This window comes from Anolis carolinensis, chromosome 1, assembly GCF_035594765.1.
Source record: "Anolis carolinensis isolate JA03-04 chromosome 1, rAnoCar3.1.pri, whole genome shotgun sequence".
In the NCBI taxonomy this organism is placed as follows: Eukaryota; Metazoa; Chordata; class Lepidosauria; order Squamata; family Dactyloidae; genus Anolis; species Anolis carolinensis.
The window spans coordinates 166,337,490-166,359,759 of NC_085841.1; the positions used below are offsets into that span (position 1 = coordinate 166,337,490).

The following is a 22,270-nucleotide window of genomic DNA, read 5'->3' on the forward strand; positions in this document are numbered from 1 at the left end:
AAATATAGTGTATTCTCTGTCAACAGCAGTCCAGTTAGCTGTTTCAACTAGTTGGCATCCTGCTGAGTAGGCCTGCTGGCTCTGGTTCTATCTGTGGCTTGAAATAACGCTTTCTGCAACCAAAAGATCTATTCTAGTTCTTAATGAGGTGCAGATCAACTGGCTTGGGAGGGAAGGGATCCGTTTCAAATGACATGTGGGAGTGCCTCCATGGAGTCATTTGAGAACAAGCAATCCAGAACAAATATTGGGCGTTGTTAGAGAATCCTGCCCAACAATTTGTTCAGTTGCTCCTGCAATATTGGCTTTAACTAGAGATCACAAGCATTTGTATGCCAATCAGAATTATTTAGATTTTCCAGCTTTATTTTCACACTGTCACAATTACTGTACATTTTTAAAAGAGGCCTAATATGGAGATGCAAGATACAATAGAAAAGTAATGAGACTGATTTTCTTTTAACCGTGAATTTTATTCTGTGTCCAAATCAAGTTTATTCCTTTCAAAGTAGTTCTCTTGGGCAGCTACACAGCGACGGAGGTGTTGTTTCCAATGCTCATAGCAGTGCTGGAAGGCTTCTCCTGGGGGAGATAACTACTGCTAGGGGAAAAAATCATAACAATACAAAATAGGCATCTGGATATTTTAAATATTTTTCCAGGCCTATGTTTCAACATTATAGCTTTATGAGATAATAATAGCATCTTGGATTATAGAAAGAATGTTACAAGAAGCCAGTGAAATTTAGCTCTGTGTTTACGTTGTTTCTTCTTGCTTTCCCATGGAGGTAGACTGCTTCATTTTACAACAAAGGCAGAGTTTGAGTAGCCCTTAAGGAGCAAGCAAGGAGACCAGATACAGGAAGACTTCATACTTTGTTGTTTCTTTTAATAGAACACTTACAACCAGAGCCTAGTGCAAAACAGACAAATAAAACACTATGATTAAAGAATGCTTAACCCAGGGAGTTGCTTTCAGTTCCATAAGTGAAGAGCTCTCAGTCTTACCACCCAAGTATCCCTTTAGGCTTGCCTCAGGCTTTCTTCATTTCAGTAATATTATTTACCATGGTGGAAGGGGATTTTTTCCTCATTGGGAGTAAAAAAACCCACTGCAGTTCAAAGGGAGAACTGTGAGCAGAGTCCTAGCTACTTTTTGCTTGTTGCTATTACACAGCAAATTCCTTGAGTCTAGCACCAAGGATGTAATTGTATGAATGATATGCACCAAGATGAAAATAGCCTTCGCCTTCTCACAAGATACTGTGTATGGAAAGCCTTCTTGCTTTCCACCATGATTTTTGCCAAAGACCGAGGGTCTTTAAGATGCATTCAGAAGCTCAGTTAGACCATCATTACTTCAGCTTTTTCTGGAGTCTAATCCACCTGTTTTCAGTCTAGTTTATCTGTCAGGGAACAGATGGTATAAACCAATTTATCATATAAGATAATTTATTGGTGATAGGTTAACATACCACTAATAAAAACTAAAGATAAACAGTATAAATTCATACAGTTAACAGGAAATGCAAAATGACAGAAATAAGCTTTATTCACATTTGTTCATAATGAGCAAGAGCAAATGCAATTGAGAAATGTGATGTGAAACTCACGAAGACAGTTCTCTCCAAGACAGCAGCTTTCTGATTTGCAGAGCTACAGCTCCCATTACAATCCAAGAAGCCTTGTCTGTGAGGGATGATAATAATAATAAATAATAAACTTTATTTTTATATCCTGTCCCATCTCCCCAAAGGGACTTGGGGTGGCTCACAACAGGGACAAGCCCAACAATGACACAACATATTTGACAAAAACTTAAAACATTTCAACAATAAACAAAATAATATAATGAACAATACAGATAAAATCAGAGTAATTAAAAGCGAACCAGTGGGGACAGGTTTCATAAAGTGCTATATCATGGACATAAGTAACAGTGATAAAGTGCTGTACAGTTTTATAAACAAATAATTATTCCAATGACAACTCTACTGGGCCTATTCATTCAAACGTGCTCCGGAACAGCCATGTTTTCAATTCCTGGCGGCAAATGGGCAGGGAAGGAGCTAACCTGATCTCCCTGGGGAGAGAGTTCCAGAGCCGGGGGGCCACTGCTGAGAAGGCCCTCAGTAATTGTAGTCCAATGCATTTTGGTTAGGATATCAAGGGCCCCCGTTTATCAGGTTTTTTTTCTACACATGTCATATGCATCTTGTTGCTGGGTATAAAAATTGTGAAAACACGTTTAAAACCTATAAATGGAAAGGAACTTTATTATTGATCACTTCTGATTTCCTGCCTACAGTCAGTGGTGATGCAAGGAAGCTAGTCTCACTGTGGATATGATGAAGCCATCTGAAATTACAGTCTAGCAATTACTTCCATCTAGAAAAGATTTGCAGGATAAAGAGCTGAAATAGATTTAGTCTTCGTCTATAGATTGGTATAGCCATTTAATCTATATGTTTAATCTCATATTGAACATTCAAGGTATAGGCCATCTTTTAGTTTTTCTTAAGTTTGTGGCCTACATGTACATTCTGAGTAAGCGTAATAGGACAGAATACATGCCTGTAAGCAATCACCTTTGATTTTTTTGTTTCTTCCTTCTGTATTGCAGTTCATTTTAATTTCAGTTTTTTATTCTGAACTGTTTGGATACATGCTGCTATTCTATGTGAGTTGCTGCTAATTGGGCTGTTTAACCAGAAAAGTAATCTCTTATGGGGAAAATGCTGTGTCATTTTTTAAACCTCTTTGACAAAAGTATTTATAACATGGGGAGTTACAGTATTTACATACCCAGTAGGTGACCTTTGGCGACCCACATACTCTTAGCCCCAGAAAACCTTTCGATAAGGTCACCATAAGTCAGAAACTACTTGAAGGTTCACACCAACAACACTATTCTTATCAGTAACTCCATTATTTAAAACATATGTGTTTATGTAAGCTTTAGATTGCAAGTATCGCATAGAAGTGATAGCAGCACATACTATCTAAAGCAGAGGAAGACAATATGTAGCTCTCCAGATGTTGAACTGCAGTTCCCACTAATATAACTAATAGCAAGGTACAATAAAAGCTGCAGTCCTACAACATCTCAGGTAGGACATATGCTTCACTTTTAACCAAAAAGCCAATATACGCAATATACCCTTTTCTTTAAAACTCTGATTTTAGTAATACGTAACATTATGCAGCTTTAGTGATTAACTGATTAATTAGCTAAACCTCATGACCTAATTCCAATTGCCTCATCTAGAGTAGCTCCACTCAAACAATGGGAACTTGAAAAATCAACACTTGGTTTGTGATTTCTGTAATTCTATAACATGTTAGTTTAAGATTAGCAATTGGATTTACAGCCTTGTAATCAAATGTTTATTGTTTCTTTAATCAGATGGAGAGTCCAATGAACACAACAGCTGTCTTGGTACTTGTTTTATTTTTCTTCCCTAGAGCCTTTCCCCCAAATAATGATATATTTTGACACTAGCTATTCTATATTTGGATTTCTTGTTGTGTTGCTCTGGAGAGAAAGAAAATAAATATAGCTTTGCTATTTTTTCCTGTTTACTGATGGCTGTGTTTTATAGCACACTGTATGTGTGGGTTTCTATTTGCCTCAGCATAGCTCTAACAGGCACATGACACAACCAGGGGTTTTGCTCTTTATCATGACTGGATTAAACGGAGAGAGGTTGGAACATGAGCTTCATCCAGAAGATCAAGTTCTCAAGTTGGAGCAGGAAGCAGTCCTAGCTACACCAGGGATAGGATCCAATCTCCCATTGTTCCAGCTCAGACTCACATGGTCTACACAGCATAAAAATGTTCTCCCCTGTGACAAGAAACAGCCAGCCTTCTTCTGAACTTGATGGATTGAATGAAGAAAAACAGTTCATCCACTACAGCTGCAAGTTCCATTCTTCTCCTGAGAAAGACTGCCACATTTCTTGTCATTCCAAAGGAGACCGCACCTCTGACACTTCTAGTTCTTCTTACCGCACTGCGCCAGGCTCAGAGGAAACTGAGAGTTTTAAGGACTGTGCTGAGTACTTTGAAGAAACTGGAGCTCATATTAAGCCATGCACTTACTGTGACTTATATGAACAAGGAAGTATATCGCCAGCAACATCGATCATCCCTGAGGCTCAGACAAGCCCTGCTGATGGAAGCAAGATGTCCAAGATTACAGTCAGGCAACTCTGCGGGACTCTGAATAGTTTCGGTAGTGTCTCACACGAAGACCCATATGGTGCAAACAGCAAAGAGAAAGGTGATACTTATGCTGCTACATCTGGAGGAGCTCAGGCATGTTTCCCACCCCACAGGAGTGAGACTTTGGGAGACTCGTTGCCATTCCAAGAGGCAAGAGTGCAGAACCTGCAGGCAAACCACAGTGGGACTATAAAAGATCAGTCCTGCAGAGACAAACTCTGTTCCAGTAGTAAGGAAAGCCAACAGGTTCAGATGTCAATCACAGCTAAGAATAGCGCAGACCCAGTATACAGTGGCAGAATGGGCCTCGCCACACGAAGGCTGCAGCCAGGAGACAGCGGATCTAAATATTTGGATCAGCCTGCACAATTCAGTTCTGATAAATCCAAGGAAATGTTATCAAATGTCCGCAAGCTGAAGAAAAACAGCCTTGGCAGTCGAACTCATGGCCCTGTAAGTAGCAAAGCAGCATGTCCCAAATATTTTGTTGAAAATCCAAGTTTTCTGAGTGACTCTGATGAGGCTGATAATGAAGTAGAGAAGCTCACTGCTCTGTCTTTCCAGAGCCTCTCTTGTCCCCAGGGCAGTTACCTAGATATGTATAGTTCTAGTAACAGGACATCATCCAGCTTGTCTAATTCCTTGCCAGAAGATTGTAATGGAATCAACAGGTGGCCTGCATGCAGTGATCAAAGGAAAACCGTGGTAGCTGGACACTCTAAAGGAGGCCGGCAATTCTCAGGAGCTAGTAAAGCCCCAGAAACAGAACTGCTCAGTGGTATGTTGGGAAAGGAACACTTTGAATGCATAGATGTCACCCTAGATAATGCTGATGGCAAAAAGATCCTCTCGAAAAAGAGAATGGTGCCCAAACGCCAGATCCAGTTGAGACGGAAGGAGAAGAAGGAGATGGGCTTCTGTCCTGCTGGAGAATGTGCCACCCTCCAGGCAAGGAACCAAGGAACCCAAGCCAGGAAAGAGTCATGTGCGAAAGCGAGGAGTATCAGTGATGAGTTTAGGATCAATTACAAACAATTTCTGAAAGCAGCCTCTTTAAACAATGCTTACAACAAAACTAGGCTTGCTTCAAGCTTGGTAAGAAATGTATTGGCTAAAAAAATGCAATATGAACAAAGAATTAAAATGGAACAAGCATCTATCCAGGGCAGCTCAACCTCTTCTGTCCCTTCCTCTGTAAGTACTGATATCCAGGGAGACAGTTTAGAAGGCAAATCAAGTTCCTTGTCCAAGTCAGATTGCAGCTTTTCAACTGAAGATATGCAAAGTCATTCCACTACCAGCGAGAAGTCTGAATCCATTTCAGTGAGCAAAGATGACAGCATGGATGCTTTGAGACCAACCAAGGGAGTTGTACTCAATGAGCAACTAAGGGAAAAGGTTTGCAAACTGAAAAACACATTTAATGAACTGAATGAGAGGATGAAATATCAAGAAGCCACTCAGCTGAAAAGGCTCCCTATCATGGCCGAGGGTGGTGTGAATATGACAGAATCAAGCAACATCAAGAAGCAGGTTTCCGGGGAAAGAAAAGAATATAGGAGAGCGCGAGCTGTGTTTGAGTCTATGCAATCTGATATAAAATGCTTAGCGCCAGTTCCAAAATTTGCAAAGCCACAAAAGCCTTGGCCAAACTTGAAGCAACGAGCTATTCGTCAGAACAAGCATACTTTGTCCAAAGAAGAAATGTTTCCCATTAAACCTAAAAACCTCATCGTGCCCAGAGATGCTTCAAGGAACATCTTCACATCGAAAACCAAAGAAATGAAGCTCATCCCTCAGATCAAGAAGGAGCACAATATTCCTCATGTTTCTAGGCGCCCACCTTTGGACAGAGTTTCCAGTGAGAGGAGGCTGCCTACATTTCAGAGCATGAAACTTTCATCTGTTACATTTCCATCTTCTGGCAAAACACACTGTGAAAAAACAAACTGTCTAAAAACAGAGGAATCTACTCAAATGGAAAGCAAAGGGAAGATAAGAATACATCCTCCCAGAGATGTTAAAAAATTGGTGAGTGACAGCTACAATCTTGCTTTGAAATCCTCAGACAGCTCCAGTGCGGACCAGGCTTCCTATTCAGAAAGCAGGAATGAAAACAGCTTAACTGTATTGCCAAGGGACTCAATGACCATCTCACCTCTGTTCATACATTGTACCTCAATATGTCGGAAAGATGAATCACCAACAGTAAACCCTCTACCAGAGGAAAAACAAGACCAAATGGAGGACCTTGACGTGTCAACACTTTCTCTACATGATGAGAGCACAAGTAGCAGAGACTCCAGTGACAGTTTTCACCCCACTGGACAATCACATGGAAACAAAACTGCATGTCATCCAGAAAAGAAATGCTCTGCAGTTGGTGAATCTCCAGTGCACATCACTACAATTCAATCAAAGAAGCTTGTTGCTGAAAATAAAGACTTCCCGACCCAGGTTGAAAATAAATCAGTACTTTATGAACGAAGTGAATTAAATGTCAGACCTTCTTCAGCCTCCAAGAAAGAGTCTCAACTTAATATCAAAGTCAACAGCTCTGTCACCAAACAGTCACACACAACAAAGACAGATTATTCCCCTGCTTCAAGTTGTTCCACATTTGATGAGAGGACTATAAAAGAAGGATTGATACAGTCTAATAATAGCATGTTGAGAGAAAACAAAGCTGTGGCTTCATCAGAGACCATCGCAATACCACCTACTGCATGTCTTCAGGAAATTGCAAGAAGAGATCATGGTGCTGTGACCACAAGCCATATTCTGGAGCCTTGCAAAGCCCAGGAAACTGGATTGTCCTATCCAAAACATTTATCCAGTGATGTATTTTCAGTGTCTCCCAGATGTAGTAAAGATTCATCTAGTTTTTTGAAAGAAGAAAATACATTCTCTAGATATGCTTCACCACACGAGAGCTGCAGAGACTCACAAATTGTCAGGCCTCCAACAACAAGTACCCACAATATTCAGACACAGACTCCAGCAAGTCACCATTTTGTTGACAGTGCATGTGAAACTAAAAGACAGGAAGACACCAAGCCCTTCGAGAGGCACAGCAAAATACACTCGGAATACATTTCAGACAGCCCATTAACAACAAGAGAATATAGTGAAGGAGTTAAAGTGATATCAAACTCATCCTTTACACCATCTGCCTCTTGTGGAAAACTCCCTGATCCAGGGTGTGATTATTTTAATAATAAGCATCAGACAACAAATGAACAGTATTTTTCAGCCACCCAAGCTGACAACACAAATTACTTAACTATTCCTGTGAAAGCCCATCAACCTGAGGAACCCATTAAACACCCTCTGCCTTTGTCCATGGATAACACCTCTTTTCCTTTTAATGTCTCTTCCCAGCCCACAGGAGAAGCACCAGGAAATAAAATAAGCAATGAGTTTTACCCACCTAAACAAATGGAAAGGAAAGCAACTTCTGATAATATATTGTATTCTCATAACCCAAGCCATGGGCCACTTCCCTCGAGACTTGAAGAATCTCCCAGCTTCACAAGAAGAAATGAAAGAACTTCGCCATGTGGTAAGAGTGCCCCAAGTCCAACCAGACACTATGTTGCTCCACCACTTCAAGCGCATCGAAAAATGTTAGTTGATCCAGAGAGTGGGAAATGCTATTATATGGAATCACCAAGGCAGCCCCAGTTGAAGATGCTTTATGATCCGGAGACAGGGCAATACATTGAAGTGTTGATACCACCAGTCCCACTATCACCACACAGTGGGCTTTATCAGTCTCCATTCCCAGCAATGGCCATGAATGCAGGAGGTTATGGACCATCATACATGTCATATTCTGGGTTTCCAGGTTTCCCCCCTCCCCCTCCAGCTGCACCAGCTGCCCATCTGGACCTTCAAGACCAACAACCTCTTCAAGACAATCCAAATGTCAGTGAAAATTTTAACAATTTTTCAAAGAATGAAGCTCCTCCGCCTTCCCAGACTGCTGATGGCAACTACATGGAAAGTTTGTATTATATTCCCACCGGGATGAATTCAAGTCCTAATCCTAATCAAGCTTTGTTTTCCTCAGCCACAAATTCTGGCCCTTCTGTATCTGAAAAGGGATCTTTCTTTAGGATGTGACATTCATTTAAACAATATCTGGGAAGAAACTGTTACTATATTTCAGATCATTCTTTTTCTCCTTTTTAAGGCTCAAGACAAACCTCATTCCTTGGAAGCTGTATAACAGGAATGCCAGGAAAGGGGAAGCTTGGTTGCTTTTTGCTCATTTTGTTTAGCTGCTCTGTCTCAAAAGGATTCAAGAGGTAATGGTACCTTAAGAGTTTATAGCTAACAGATCACTTGCTTGACTGAGAGTTTAACATAAATGGGCCATGTTCTGGTGCTAATTGAGGCCAATTGGATTTTTTGATATTGACATCATGGGGACCAGAATAGAGGCTATAAGGTTATCATTTCCAACTCTTCGCTTGTTTCTTGAGATATGCTATATGTAGTATAATAGTCTAATGCTAAGTTTGTTCCTGGGGAGTCTAGTAGTTAATATCTCTTGGCTCTGCTGTAGAAATTAAATGCTCATTCAAACTTTTTGGAGTTGTAATACTTTTATATAAGGTACAAACCAATGACACCACTGATTTTTAACAGTACTCTGCTTAATGTTTACCATCACATAGCAGCTTATTGTAGTAGCAGTGTCACACATACCCTCAAGACAGACAGCGTAGACCAAGGAAGCAGAGAGTGGCAGTAAAGTGTTGGGAGGGCAGGACTGTCTGTATGTTCATTGTGGACATTCCTGTCCTCCAGAGATAGCCTGCTTGCCTTCCGGGGCATTGGAGGAAGCTGCCAATCTAGTTGACTACTGTTTGTGGAATTGGAGAGGGGACGCACTATTCATTTCTTGCGTCAGGCAACTAAATGTCTCAGGCCATTTTTCCCTTTCTAGTGGGGTTCTATCAGAGTAAATACTATGAGAATCCCAGCACATTATGTGCTGGACAGCCCAAGAGAGGAAGGCATGACTACTCCCTTGACCTTCGTATTTGGCCAGAGCTCTGCTCTGAGGAGGCAGAAATTTCCAAATACCAGTCTTGACTCTGTAAGTGGTGAAACAGAAGTAATATAGATGCCAGCAGCGATTTTCCGATTGTAAACTAAACTCTGGGAATGGTTTCTAGATCAGTGTTTCAGAATTAGCAATGATTAACAGGATACAATAAAATATAGTGAAACAAAAGGCCTCCCCCCCCCCCCCCAAATCATCTGGGTGAAGAGTGGAATATAGTGCCTAAATTCATAAGGGGATAGGGCTTCTCTATCTTTAATAGTTTTATAGACGAGTGAATTTTAGCAATTGTAATTTGCATTATACAGTAGAGTCTCACTTATCCAACATAAACGGGCCGGCAGAATGTTCGATAAGCAAAAATGTTGAATAATAAGGAGGAATTAAGAAAAAGCCTATTAAACATCAAAATAGGTTATGATTTTACAAATTAAGCACCAAAACATCATGTTATACAACAAATTTGACAGAAAAAGTAGTTCATTACACATTAATGCTATGTAGTAATTACTGTATTTATGAATTTAGCACCAAAATATCACAATGCATTGAAAACATTGACTACAAAAATGCGTTGGATAATCCAGAACGTTGGATAAGTGAGACTCTACTGTAGCTCTTTCCTGCTGAAATACATTCTCCTGTCTAAAAGAGCCTTGCCTTCTTTTGCACCTGGCTATCCCAGTCCAGCATGAAAGAAAGGTAGAAGAGCATTGTAATACTGTACATTATGTCCCTTAAAATGTATCATTTTCTAACTGTGCAGGTTGTGTTGTAGGCAACACAAAACATTTTTGGTATGTTTCTTATCTTAATTATTAAAAATTTGCAAAAAATAAATGGTCTTGGAAGCTTCGAAAAAGAGGTTGGGATTAACTGTTATTATAAATTAATGCCACTGAAACTGCCTTCGCCCCTAAAGTTTGTGGCAGGTTTTAAAAATCTGCTGAGAAAGGTGATGTGAAGGTTCCATGGCTGAACTTTTTCCTGAACAGATGGGATGTTTATGAGCATTCCCAGATATCACATCACTTCATCTAATGGGAGCCAGAGACAACACTATCCCTGTTGCCGTTGCAGTGAACATCTTAAACCCCATTAGCACGAGATTAACTTTATAGAAGGCACTGAAAGCTGAACACTGTTTACTTCTTAATATTAGGTAATAAACAATTAAAATACCCTCTGAAATGTAAGAATGTAATTATATCTGGCTTCCTAGCTAAGTGAATGAAACTACCAAGAGGAAAGTAAGGATATGCTTTAGCCATGTTTTATGCTTTTGCAATTTCAAAGGGACATGGCAAGTAAGGAAGCATAAAGATTACCAGTCCTTGAGTCAGAAATACCTATTCAGCTCCATCCTTTCATAAGTTAGATGTGTGTGCCTTCAAATTTCCTTTTGACTAATTGTGATCCCATGAATTTCATAGGATTTTCTTAGGCAAGGAATGCTTAGAGGTGATTTGCCATTACCTTCTTCAGAAATGCTGCTGATGGCATGGCTTGAAAAGCCAGGTTCTATGAACATTTTGTAATAAGTGAGAAAGTCGGGACTTCTAAATTGCCAGATCTTCTACGAATAGCTGGTTGTGTCACTGAGGTAAAATCAATTTGATTATATATGTTGGTGTAAGAACCACACTTGTACATCTGGCCACATCACTTCTCCTGGTATTTGTGAGAGAGATCGTACTGAGCCATATGGACCCAACAACCCTTAATTGTTCAGACTCAACTGAATGCCTCACCTGTATAGCTGTAGTCCGACAAAACTGGAAAGCAGAATTGCATTCCAGAACATAAAGTGCTCTGCACCTATATGGGCAAATTCGAGGAGAAAGCTTTATCCACAAGACTGGAATTCTTGGCTCTGAAGACTTTTAATCTGTAGAAAGCTCTGTGTGCCCGGAGGCCTGCCAATATATAGGTCAGCAATGTATCCATGGTTACGGAAAGACTAAAAGGGGCTCATGATTCTGTTGTGTGAACAACCTGCCAGATTCTGTTTGTCAAGGAGTTGAAAGAGTGCCACAAGAGTGAATTCAGGCTGTTATTTTGTTTTGTTTCACCTGGCCAATTGGCAGTCCTGCTGTTGAATGTTGAAAGGAACAAGCAGCAGAATCTGGGAGCACTATGTTCTGCAGAGGTATGCACTCCTTTGAGGCTAAATTTTTCCAACCTTGACTCCCTGAGTATTGACCTACAAATCCTATCATCCCTGAGCATTGGGCATGCTGAGGCTTTGACTGTTGAGCCAACAGGGACCATGAGCACTAGGAAATTGTTCACAGTGTATTCTGTTGTGTTGATTTTGGTTCGTAATATGCGCCTAATTAACCATTACAGTTGTCAACATTCAGGCAGCATACTGTGGGAGTTTTGCATAGATTAGTGGCTTTTGAATATCAAAATCACCTTTCCCAAAGTGAGCATCCTCTGTATGTCATGGGACTGCACTTTCCATCAAACTGTGCTGGCTGAGGATAATTAGAGTTGCATTCCAACACATCTGAAGGGCACCAGATTGAGAGTGGTTGACTTAGGAAAAGGATGGGAATCATGTCTTCCAGATGTTGAACAGCAGTTCCAGCATTCCTCACCATTGGCTGGATTTGCTGGGAGTTACAGTCCAACATCTGGAAGGCAGCTTGATTCCCTTCCCTGACTTAGAGGTTGGTCGGTAAATTACAAATTCTTTTATCCTGTGTTCAGTCTCCAGGATGTCTGGAGCACTTCATGAAGCATAAATTGTAAACGTCATCAACTCCAAATGCTGAAGGGAAAATCACTAACAAGGCAAAGGTAGCATGCACAGACAGCCTAAAAGACAGCATTTAAACAGCCACACTAAACTGTAATGTTAAAATAGTGGTGTGCAAATGATGTTCCTCCAGATAGAGTTGGACTATAACTCCAATCAGCCTCATCCACCGTAGTCAACAGACATCTGGAAGACTTAACCTTTGATCACCTGTGTGTTAGAGTTTGCTAAAATGACAACTCCAAGTGAGTTGTCCCTGGGGAAAGCTTTCAACTACCAACCGGGCACTATAGCATATAAGGTCCTTTTGCCCTGTTGCTATCAATCTCACTTAGAAAGGGGGAGGAACTCCAAGAAGGGCTTCAGGATAGGGTGGTCAAATGAAAAAAGAGGGCTCTTGCATAGTTTAAAACTGTGTTGAAGAAGTATAGTTGTGACAATTTGGAGACAGCTATAAAATGCTTCATTTTCTTTGTACTGGATCATGAATATACTGATTCGAGCAAATTCTCACCATTTGTCTGGATTTTGCAGTCCTTCATGCAGTTTACCCTAATGAGTTGGGCTGAGCTGCCTGAAAGCCCTCTTGTGTTGTCTCTAACAAACTGGATTTCTCTGTGCAAAAAGAGATTTATGACACCATGTGGCAAGGGGTTGATCAACAGGGCCTGTGACTTCTGCAGCTAGTGAGTGATCTCTGAAACCCAATCTAGAAATGTAGGTTGCTTATTTCAGCTTACGGTAAGAAAGAAAATACAGGTTGACTGTCCCTTATCTAAAATGCTTGGGACCAGAAGTGTTTTGGATTTTGGATTTTTCAGGTTTTGAAATACCTGTACTTGCATATATGTAGATGATAAATTATCTTAGAGATGGGACCCACATCTAAAAATGACAATCCTTCATGCCTCATGTATATCCTGTACACTTAGCCTGAAGGTAATTTTACACACAATATTTTTGATAATTTTATGCTTGAAACAAAGATTGTGTACATCAAACCATCAGAAAACAGAGACGTGACTATTTCAGCCACCCATGTGAACAATTTCCAATTTTGGAGTATTTCTGATTTTGGAACTCCACATAAGGGATGCTCAACCAATATTGCGATCCATTAATAAGAGGTATCAGGGCAACTGGAGAACTTATTCTGAATCCACCAGTGGCTGTGTTTCATTGGACAGCTTTCACAATATCTTCGAATGTCAAAGAGATATGGAACTGCCACAGCGCTATGTTCACACTCCCTGGTTCTGTGTTATTTACAATATATTGGTTGACTTAGGAGTATGTATGATTCTTTTGATTTTTCAGTTGCCCTTCTGAAGTGACCGGAACATAATCTTTTTCTACAAAATACTGTCTTGTTCCACCTTTAAAACTTTAAAACTGATGGGATGAAAATGACTCCACTGTAGTCCATAAAAGGTTATACAGGCAGTCCCAGAGTTACCAACATTTGGTTTAACTCATAGTTAAGAACGGGGCTGAGGCAACAGGAAGTGAGAGAAATCTATCACTCGGAAGGGAAATTCACTCTGGAAAGAGTTACAGGGAAAAGGTGTCTCCACTGAAGCTTTCTCACTAATCCTTGTCTCCACTACGAATCAAATCTTTCAAAATCCAATTCTCACAGGGACAGAAAGTGAGATGAAATCTTCTGAACAGGGTCACAGACAGTAAAATAAACATCACAGGGATGTTAACCCTATGCTATCCAAAACTAAAATGTATATATTTTTGCCTGGAGTTAGACATAATTTTTTTTCCTGTTCCGACATCCAAATTCAACTTAAGGAAAAACCTACAGAACCTATCTTGTTCGTAACATGATGACTGCCTGTACTGTAATCAATATAAAGTGCTAAAAGACTTCTTATTGTTTCCTTAGGGCTTTAATTAAGCCAGAATTTTTAAGTGGAAGGATGGTAGGGATTCATGATTTTAAATAAGTGTCTTTCAAGGTGGTGCAAAAAATTAAACTTAGCCCTGGTAGACTACAGAAGGAATCTATGATGAAGAATGGGATGGGATGTAGAATCCTTGCAAATGGAGAAAAAGCATCTGCAAAAGAGGTGGAAGGGAGGAGATGGGAAATCTTTCCCCCAGAGACCCAGAGCTATGGTGGTTCACAGCCTTCTAGTGGAATAAAACAATCATAAGATGATAACAAAGACTGTATCTCAGAACAAACCATGAGGCAACATGACATTTGGCTCAGAGGTCCAGGAAGAACAGGACTAGTGGTAAAAGAACAGAACTGGGCGGGAAATAGAGAGATTAAGAGTATGTTGAGCTAGAGAGTAAAGAGTAAAGCCTTGAACAATGAACTTCTGGCCTTCTAGAACCCTTTAAAATGGTGTCTTCTCACTGAAGTTAAAGTCAGCCATGAATTTAATTATCACACTGCTTCGAGCTTTCTTCTCTAGATGTTTCTGGGATCCCTGGCATTTCTGAATGCTGAACAGAATTTTTCATTTTCTCAATTGCTACAGAATCTATCACTTTTTGTGGACTTTTAACCTGTTTACAATGTTTTCTTGATACCTACACATATAAAACCATGCCAAATTTGAATACAATTCAGGTATCTGAAATGGCCTTGATGTACAAAAAGCTTATGCAGCAATAAAACTGTTAGCTTTTAAGTTGCCATACTTTTTGTACCCTCCCAGCTGTAAATAATATATTTGAAAATATTGATACTTAGTTTGTAGTGCAAAACTTTCTTTTTGAAATTGTTAATATAGAGAAATCATTGCAGATTTCGAATATAATATTTTGGGAGAGTGGAGCTACAATGAGAAACAAATTAGAAAGTATCTGATTTTGTATTAGTCATTCTGAGAATATTTTTCGGTGATAATATCTAAAAGGAGTTAATTGTTTATCTAATGTACAGTTAAATGGTAGGATGGCTGTTTTACAATGTTGGCTGAAAGTAGACGTTTGCTGTTTGAGAGAATGACATATCTGTGATATGCCAAAAAAGAGTTTTGTTTGAAGTTATTGTCCATAATGCAATGTTTATAAGGTTTCTTATATTTTTATGTATTTTAATTGTCCTTGCTAAAGGCTGCAAGACACAAAATGTTCCTGGAATTTTATAAAATTGTATGAACATTAAGTTTGACAATAAACTATTTATATTATTTTGAGTTACCAGAATTATTTATAAGGACAATATATATATTTCCACCTGTTTTGATTTTTCAGGGTAAAAGAGGAGCTTTCAAGACAAATCTGTTTTCCCCCTCAACACAGTGATAGGGAACTTCTACAGTCACTTACTCAAAGATATGCATGCAAAATAAATGGACTTATGTATTCCCTTGCATTTCAGATGAAAACTGGAACACATAACTGAGCTGCATCATCAAGAGGATGTGGCCACACAATAACAGGCAAAAATAATTAATGAAGAAGAATATGCATAATTCTTATTTTAAACAGAGAAACCCAGGAAGTTATTAATTTAGCTTAAGAAAGGCCTTTAATGGACAAAGCCATCAATAGATTGTAATCCTGCAACGTTTCCATCATTTGCCTTGTGCAGTATGTTTGTTGTGTCTCTGTACTGCCATGCCCACAGTAAAGTGACATCAGGGTGTGGGTTCTTCCCCTTTCCCTCATTATTCATTTGTCATTCCTTAATATTTTGCAGTTATATTTGCCTCTTTGGTTATTTATTGCTATAACTGCAAATTTGCTCTAAAAGCGTAAAAATAAAAAATTACAGAGCAAGGACTTGCGATAAGACTAGATTATGAGGATATGCAGCAGTTCAGTTGTGAAATCATGGTCTGGTGAACTGGTTCAACTGCAAATATGAAGAGAGGTACAATATTGAAAGTGCTTATCCTAGCATGTATCCGTTATTTATGACAGCGCAACTACCCTGGAGTCATGGTTTCATTCAATAAAGTCCTTAGTATGAAGCAGGTTTTAGAATGTTTATCCTCCTACTTCAGCTATGAATTGGTTTTACAGGTATAGATTTTTTTAAAAATGTTCAAAAGCTCAGTTTTTTCTCAAAACATTGATGATAATCAGAATTTAATATCACACAGGAAACCAGTAAATGGACATAATGCATAATTTCAGGCAGCATGAAGTTCTAAAATTTCCAAAGGAAGTTCTAAATTTAAATCGCATTCAAATATCAACCTTATTATAATTAAAACAATTTTAGATCTGATGAATATTACTCCAGCTACACTACTTTAGTCCCATCATGGAAGCATGGTAGAATGTATTTAAACTGTAGTTCAGTGACAGCTGTATGTCAGATGAGGGAGGTGTAAAGAATTACCTTAGTTGACTAACACATCATGGTTGTTTATGACATATGCAAGCATAATTCTACATTATGTATGCATATTTTTGGGTTGCATAGTTTGGTTTTCCCTTCCACTCTTGTCAATTACCAAATTGCCACAGGGACTTAACATGAAGCTGCAATAGTTGTTTCCAGAAGGCACTGCTGATGGAGGTCATAGAAGTGTTTCACAGAATCATAGAGCTAGAAGAGACCATTCGAGCCATCCAGTCTAACCTCATTCTGCCTTGCACAATATAACCTGAGTTCCTATATGGGTGAGTGTGACTTACGAGTTTTGCCCTGCAGAAACACAACATCAAAGCACTTCCCAACAAAAAGCCATCCAGTCTCTGCTTTAAATCCTCCAGGGAAGGAAACTTCACCACACTCCAAGGCAGCATACTCCACTGTCCAATAGCTCTTATAATCTAACGTTTAGATGGAATCTCTTTCCCTTCAATTTGAATCCATTGCTCTGTGTCTTAGTCTCCAAAGTAGCAGTCTGCCCCCTTCTCAACGTGGCATCCTCTCAAACATTTAAACATGATTATCATATTCCCTGTCAGCCTTCTTTTCTCCAAACTCAACATACCCAGCTCCCTCAGCCATTCCTCATAGGACTTGGTCCCCAAAACTTTTATTATTCTGGTCACCCTTCTCTGGACACGTTCCAGCTTCTCAACATCCTTCTTGAATTGTGGTGCCCAGAACTGGACACACTATTTCAGGTGGGGCTGACCAAAACAGAATGGAGTGGGAGCCTAGAATCACATTGGATATTTTAGCTGCTGCATCCCACTGTTGACTCATGTTCAGCTTGTGGTCTACTAAATCCCTTTCACATGTACTCTTTTCAGGCCAGGTGTCACCCATCCTGGTTCAGCCAGGCGGAGACTGGGGACATCTTCCACCAGGATCTGCCAGGGTCTGAACAGTTGAAGTTATTAGATGCAGATGCTTCTAGGATTCATCCCCCCCATCAGCATTCACTCTCCAATTACAGATTAGCCGGGGAGGTGGGTATCACAGCAACAAAGTAAGGGCAGGGGCTGACAATGTGGCAGATAGAGCAAAGGTAAACTTGTAAACTGCTACTTCAGAGACTAAGACACAGAGCAATGGATTCAAATTGAAGGGAAAGAGATTCTATCTAAATGTTAGGATGATAAGAACTATTGGACAGTGGAATATGCTGCCTTGGAGTGTGGTGAAGTTTCCTTCCCTGGAGAATTTAAAGCAGAGACTGGATGGCTTTTTGTTAGGAAGTGTTTTGATGTTGTGTTTCTGCAAGACAAAACTCGTAAGTCACACTCACCCATATAGGAACTCAGGTTATATTACTAATTAGCACAATTTACAGGTTAAAACAGAACTAAACTATACAGCTCGGAAAACTCATAGCAACCCAGAATTAAACTAATTAATTATATAAATAGGTGAACTGGAAGATGGAGGTTAAAGTTCTGGTCAGACACATCTGGACATAAGAGCTCTGCTATAATCCTTGTCATGACCTTAATAGTTCATCTGCTAGTTACTTTATCTTTTGTGGTTATTTCTAGTGCTCTTGTTGGTGCCATGTGAACTTGATGTCTTGAGCATACAGCTGTGCATGTAAATGGACAGCGTGATACGAGGCAACTAATTGAACTTTGATATCTGTATTGTTTTTCCTTTTCCTTTTTGCTCCATCCTGCCCAATAGCATTTTTTTATTTTAGTTAATTATTTTCCCCCAACACTATGTAGCATTGTTCCCTCTCTTTTTCCTCATTATTTTGGTAATTCTGGTTGTTTGCTTTCACTACCTGGATTTATTATCGGTTACACTGGAAGCAAACTCTCATAGTTTGGAAACAGAAGAACTTTAAATGTTGGGGAATATTACACTGCTGTGAATCTGTGTTTCTTCCTCGGTATCAACTGGTGATAATTCACAAAGGGGGAATAAAGAATGCTCTAGAACAAGCCCTGGGACTGCCAGACAAAACAAGACCTCCTAGCAGTTCAAGAGTAATACGGAAACAGTGAATATCTCTGATACATTCTTGATACAAAACACATTCTTGGGTTTTATATATAGAAAATGAGTCATTATCTGACCCTTTGGTCTAACATTGAGGAAGACAGTTATTGAACTTTAGTGATCTAGATACAACTGAAAGAAAACATCAACACATTGAACAACTTGCTGAACAACAAATATACAGTAGCTTTTAACAGCTAACACTGTTATTTCAATCTATGAACGATTAGAAGAAATTTGTAAACTATTTTAGCTTCTGAAACTCTTTTGATGCTTTTATTCAGAAACATACAGCTTCAAAAAAAGCTCAACTCAATCTAATAATTTAGAATCCAGCCAAAGAAACACCAAAAAGATTTCTAGAGACTGTTTAAACAAGATCAAATACAAATCATTGGCATTATTGCTTTCACTCCCTACCTCCTCTCCCAAAATCTACACATATACAGTATGTATACGTAAAACACATATACTTCTGTTGTTTTTTAGATACTATATTTATCTATGTGGATCCGAATGGCCTTTGGTCTAGACATTAATAAATGGTACAAATGGTATTTGGATAAGTCAGGGTTTTAAAAATGTGCTTTACAAGATAGAGCTGAGAACATCATGACCTGTCTTTTAAAGCAGTATTATTTAAAATCAGAGCTGTCCGTGAGTCTCAAACTACACATTACTTTAGGTTAGAATACGTTTTATTGATTAACACATTGGCCGTATCAAAACATTTGACAAACACATTTAACACATACAGCATACAACCCACATTACATTACTTTAGGTGTGTCCTTCAGTTGCATGTTTGAGATTCCCCAATTATTTTTTAAAAAGTAAAAGCTGCTACATGACCCAGATGTACATTAGGAAGAAAATTTCACATTTCTGCAACATGCTGCTTTCCTGGCAAAATCTTTTCCCCACCCTACTTAATTGCTTGTCTCCAACGCTGATAGTAGCAGCAAATAGCAGTTTTGGACCTCTTTCTGGACATAGGCCTAGGGGTTGCAGTATTGCAAGACGACCTCAAGAGGCACCCTGGAGGAATTTTTTCTTATTTTCCTGACTACCGGTAGTCACCTAAGAGTCTGCAATACTACAATATCACCATAAGGCAGCAACAAAATAGAACAATTGAGCATTTTAATTTGTGCACTGCTACACTATCACCAAGAGGTACAAAATTTGGCAATTTAAAGGGCATAGATCTAAGGACCAATATGAGTCAGCATGAACAGCTTTTAGAATGGCAATCTGCAGTCTCAAAGTGATTCTCCCGCCCAGAAGAAGGACTTGGGTAAGTCCCAGTTGTAGTGGATTGCTCCTCTTTGTCATCCCAAGAATGAAAAATTAGACTTACCATGAAGGTTTATTCCAGGATGGCAGGAGGAGCAATCCACTGTTCCTGGAAAAAAATTAGTTGGTAAATGGAAGTGGTTCTCAGAATTTAGGTTAGTTAAGGCTTGATAATAAAACTGTTGGAAAAGTGGGTAAGAACTTAACAGCTCAACTGAAAAAGAATCTTGGATCCTGCCATCCCAGAATGAACCTTCATGGTAAGTACAATATCTCATTCTGTATACATAACACTTTGGCCTAGAACAAACATTTTACAATTCAGAAATACTTACTTTTCTCCTGCTCTTTTCATTGTTTATAATTGTTTCAAAAGACTCCCCCGCCCTCTCTCTCTGTCTCGCTGTCTGGATCTCTCTCTCTCTCTCTCTTTATATATATATATATACATTCAACAGCAGAGAAAATATAAAACTACATGTTTATTCTTCCATTATAAATTTCCTAAAAGTATTGATGTTAAGAACAAGAGAAACATGGCATCATGTGAAACATACAAGTCAAAGACAATATTGTTCTGTGATAATTGCGATATTCCAGCCTTGTCTGATAAAGCCCAAAGAGATAAGACTGCAGCACAGCATTGCTTCACCATCTCTATTGTTATATATCCTTGGAGATTATAGAAACTAAAGTATCCTTTATTTAGGCACAATAGACCCTAACATAATTTTAATCAAAACTCTCCTTCCTGTATCTGCTCAAGTATGCATAGCAAAGGGATGAATGAAGCCATACTCAAAGATCTCCATGCACTTGATGTATAATAATTGGTGCTGTTTGGGGGCTTGTTTGAATGTGGGTCAAGATTTCCTGCAGGGAAAAATGACTTATGGTATGAAATCTTGAATTCAAAGGTTTTAAAATACCTGAACCTCTAGATCTTGTGTTTTTTTTTTAAGAATGTGTTAAAATTTGATCAGACACAACATTTGTATTCCCTTTCTCATGGTATGGGGCTTTTTTTAGTTAAATAGTTTGATTTCCTTCTCTCTTTAGTTTTACTTCACAGTGAATAAGACAGGACCATGTTTCAGCTTAAACTGCTTCGAAGACCTCTGCCTCCAAAGGTAGAAAGAGAACGACTGCTACCAAAGAAGAAAAAGTACAAAGGTAATGTAGGACAGTTGCTTATGATGGCCCACATAATGCATTACAGTCCTATAGTACTCATTCTCCAGCATTTGATATGGAATACAGACACGGGTAGATAGATCCTATACATTAGGTTTTATCATGATATGCATCATGGTGGGGTGGTGATGACTGATCACTTGTACTTCAAGAAATATTACAAACTCCATTTTTCAAAAATAAGTCTCTCTGGATTTATTCCCTAGGAAGCATGTTCTGGATTGCCACTTCTGCCTTAGATGCACACAGGGTCTTCTATAAGTGTCCCAGTCTCCTTGAGACAAGTCTTAGCAAGCCATTCTCCTTAGATGTCAAGACACTGGGTGTAGAAAAATTGTTGCTCTATACCATAAGGCTTTTGCTGTTCTGCAGAACTTCCTTTGATCCGTGGTGCTCTCCAGAGCTGGGCAGTGGAGAATCACAACACTCCTAATTTATCTGCCACCAGAAGCTGGGCAAAGCCCTACCCACCCAACAAGAAAGAGCAGAGGGAAGAAGACCTTCCCGCTCAGAATTAGGATGCAGCAATGACAAACTGCACAGCCCTGTCTCTGACTAACCCGTTGGTATATCTTCCAATATTTGGCTGCTGAAAACAAGCAACATCAGTCTGTGGTCAAGACAATAAAGAGCAAATAAAACATTAGTGGGGAAGAAACACAACTGCAGCAGTTTCCTTTTGCCTGAGTCAATTGGAAAGAGTCAGATTCTGCCGCCTCCTCTCTTTAAATCTTGCTGAGTTAGGTAAAGGTAAAAGTTTCCCCTGACGTTAAGTCCAGTCGTGTCCAACTCTGGGGGTTGGTGCTCATCTCCATTTCTAAAACGAAGAGCCGGCGTTGTCCGTAGACACCTCCAAGATCATATGGTACCTATTGATCTACTCACATTAGCATGTTTTTGAACTGCTAGGTTGGCAGAAGCTGGAGTTAACAGCGGGCGCTCACTCCGCTCCCCGGATTCGAACCTGCGACCTTTCAGTCTGCAAGGAGATTTTCCTGCTTCTTGCAGGGGGTTGGACTGGATGGCCCATGAGGTCTCTTCCAACTCTACGATTCTATGATTCTAAGTTCAGCAGCTTGATGCTTTAACACCCTGCGCCACCGGAGGTTCCCTTGCTGAGTTAGTTGAGTGCAAAATACTTTTATGTTTTAAAGTCTCTAGTGACCTAATAAAACCAAAAACAAAGGAGGAAAATGAAAGGAGGAGAGAGAAACTGGGACATTTTAATAGTAGTAAAAAAAGTAAGAGACAAGATTAGCAAGGACTGTCCCCGCATGTCGCTTTTGACAATGGTAGCTGGCTGCAGTTGATTTGCTTTACTGGTAATTTCACATCAAAAATTCTGTCCCCAAATTGAAAGTAACAC

General features: G+C 39.4%; 2 protein-coding genes and 1 long non-coding RNA gene across 3 annotated transcripts in view; 2 read left to right on the plus strand and 1 right to left on the minus strand.

The window, feature by feature from the left end:
• Window positions 1–368: 368 nt before the first annotated feature.
• On the minus strand, window positions 369–20,725 carry LOC134292643 (uncharacterized). The gene is made up of 3 exons (XR_009999902.1): window positions 20,046–20,725; window positions 1,614–1,689; window positions 369–913 (listed from the first exon to the last, which is right to left on the minus strand). It is a non-coding gene; the product is annotated as an uncharacterized LOC134292643 (long non-coding RNA).
• Window positions 1,689–15,220, plus strand: prob1 (proline rich basic protein 1). Its single transcript, XM_062958191.1, has one exon. It carries the CDS (start codon window positions 3,838–3,840, stop codon window positions 8,350–8,352), a length of 4,515 nt encoding a protein of 1,504 aa, XP_062814261.1. The 5' UTR covers window positions 1,689–3,837; the 3' UTR covers window positions 8,353–15,220.
• A 24-nt stretch (window positions 20,726–20,749) lies between the features above and the next one.
• Window positions 20,750–22,270, plus strand: part of lrrc63 (leucine rich repeat containing 63) — a 29,746-nt gene continuing 28,225 nt past the window's right edge. The window contains exon 1 of the mRNA XM_008115487.3: window positions 20,750–20,883. Coding sequence (XP_008113694.1) covers window positions 20,799–20,883 — 85 coding nt within the window. The 5' untranslated portion in view covers window positions 20,750–20,798. The remainder of the gene's footprint in view (window positions 20,884–22,270) is intronic.

Coding starts and splice junctions, on each gene's coding strand:
- prob1 (XM_062958191.1), top strand. CDS start 3,838: ATGTTCTCCCCTGTGACAAGAAACAGCCAGCCTTCTTCTGAACTTGAT.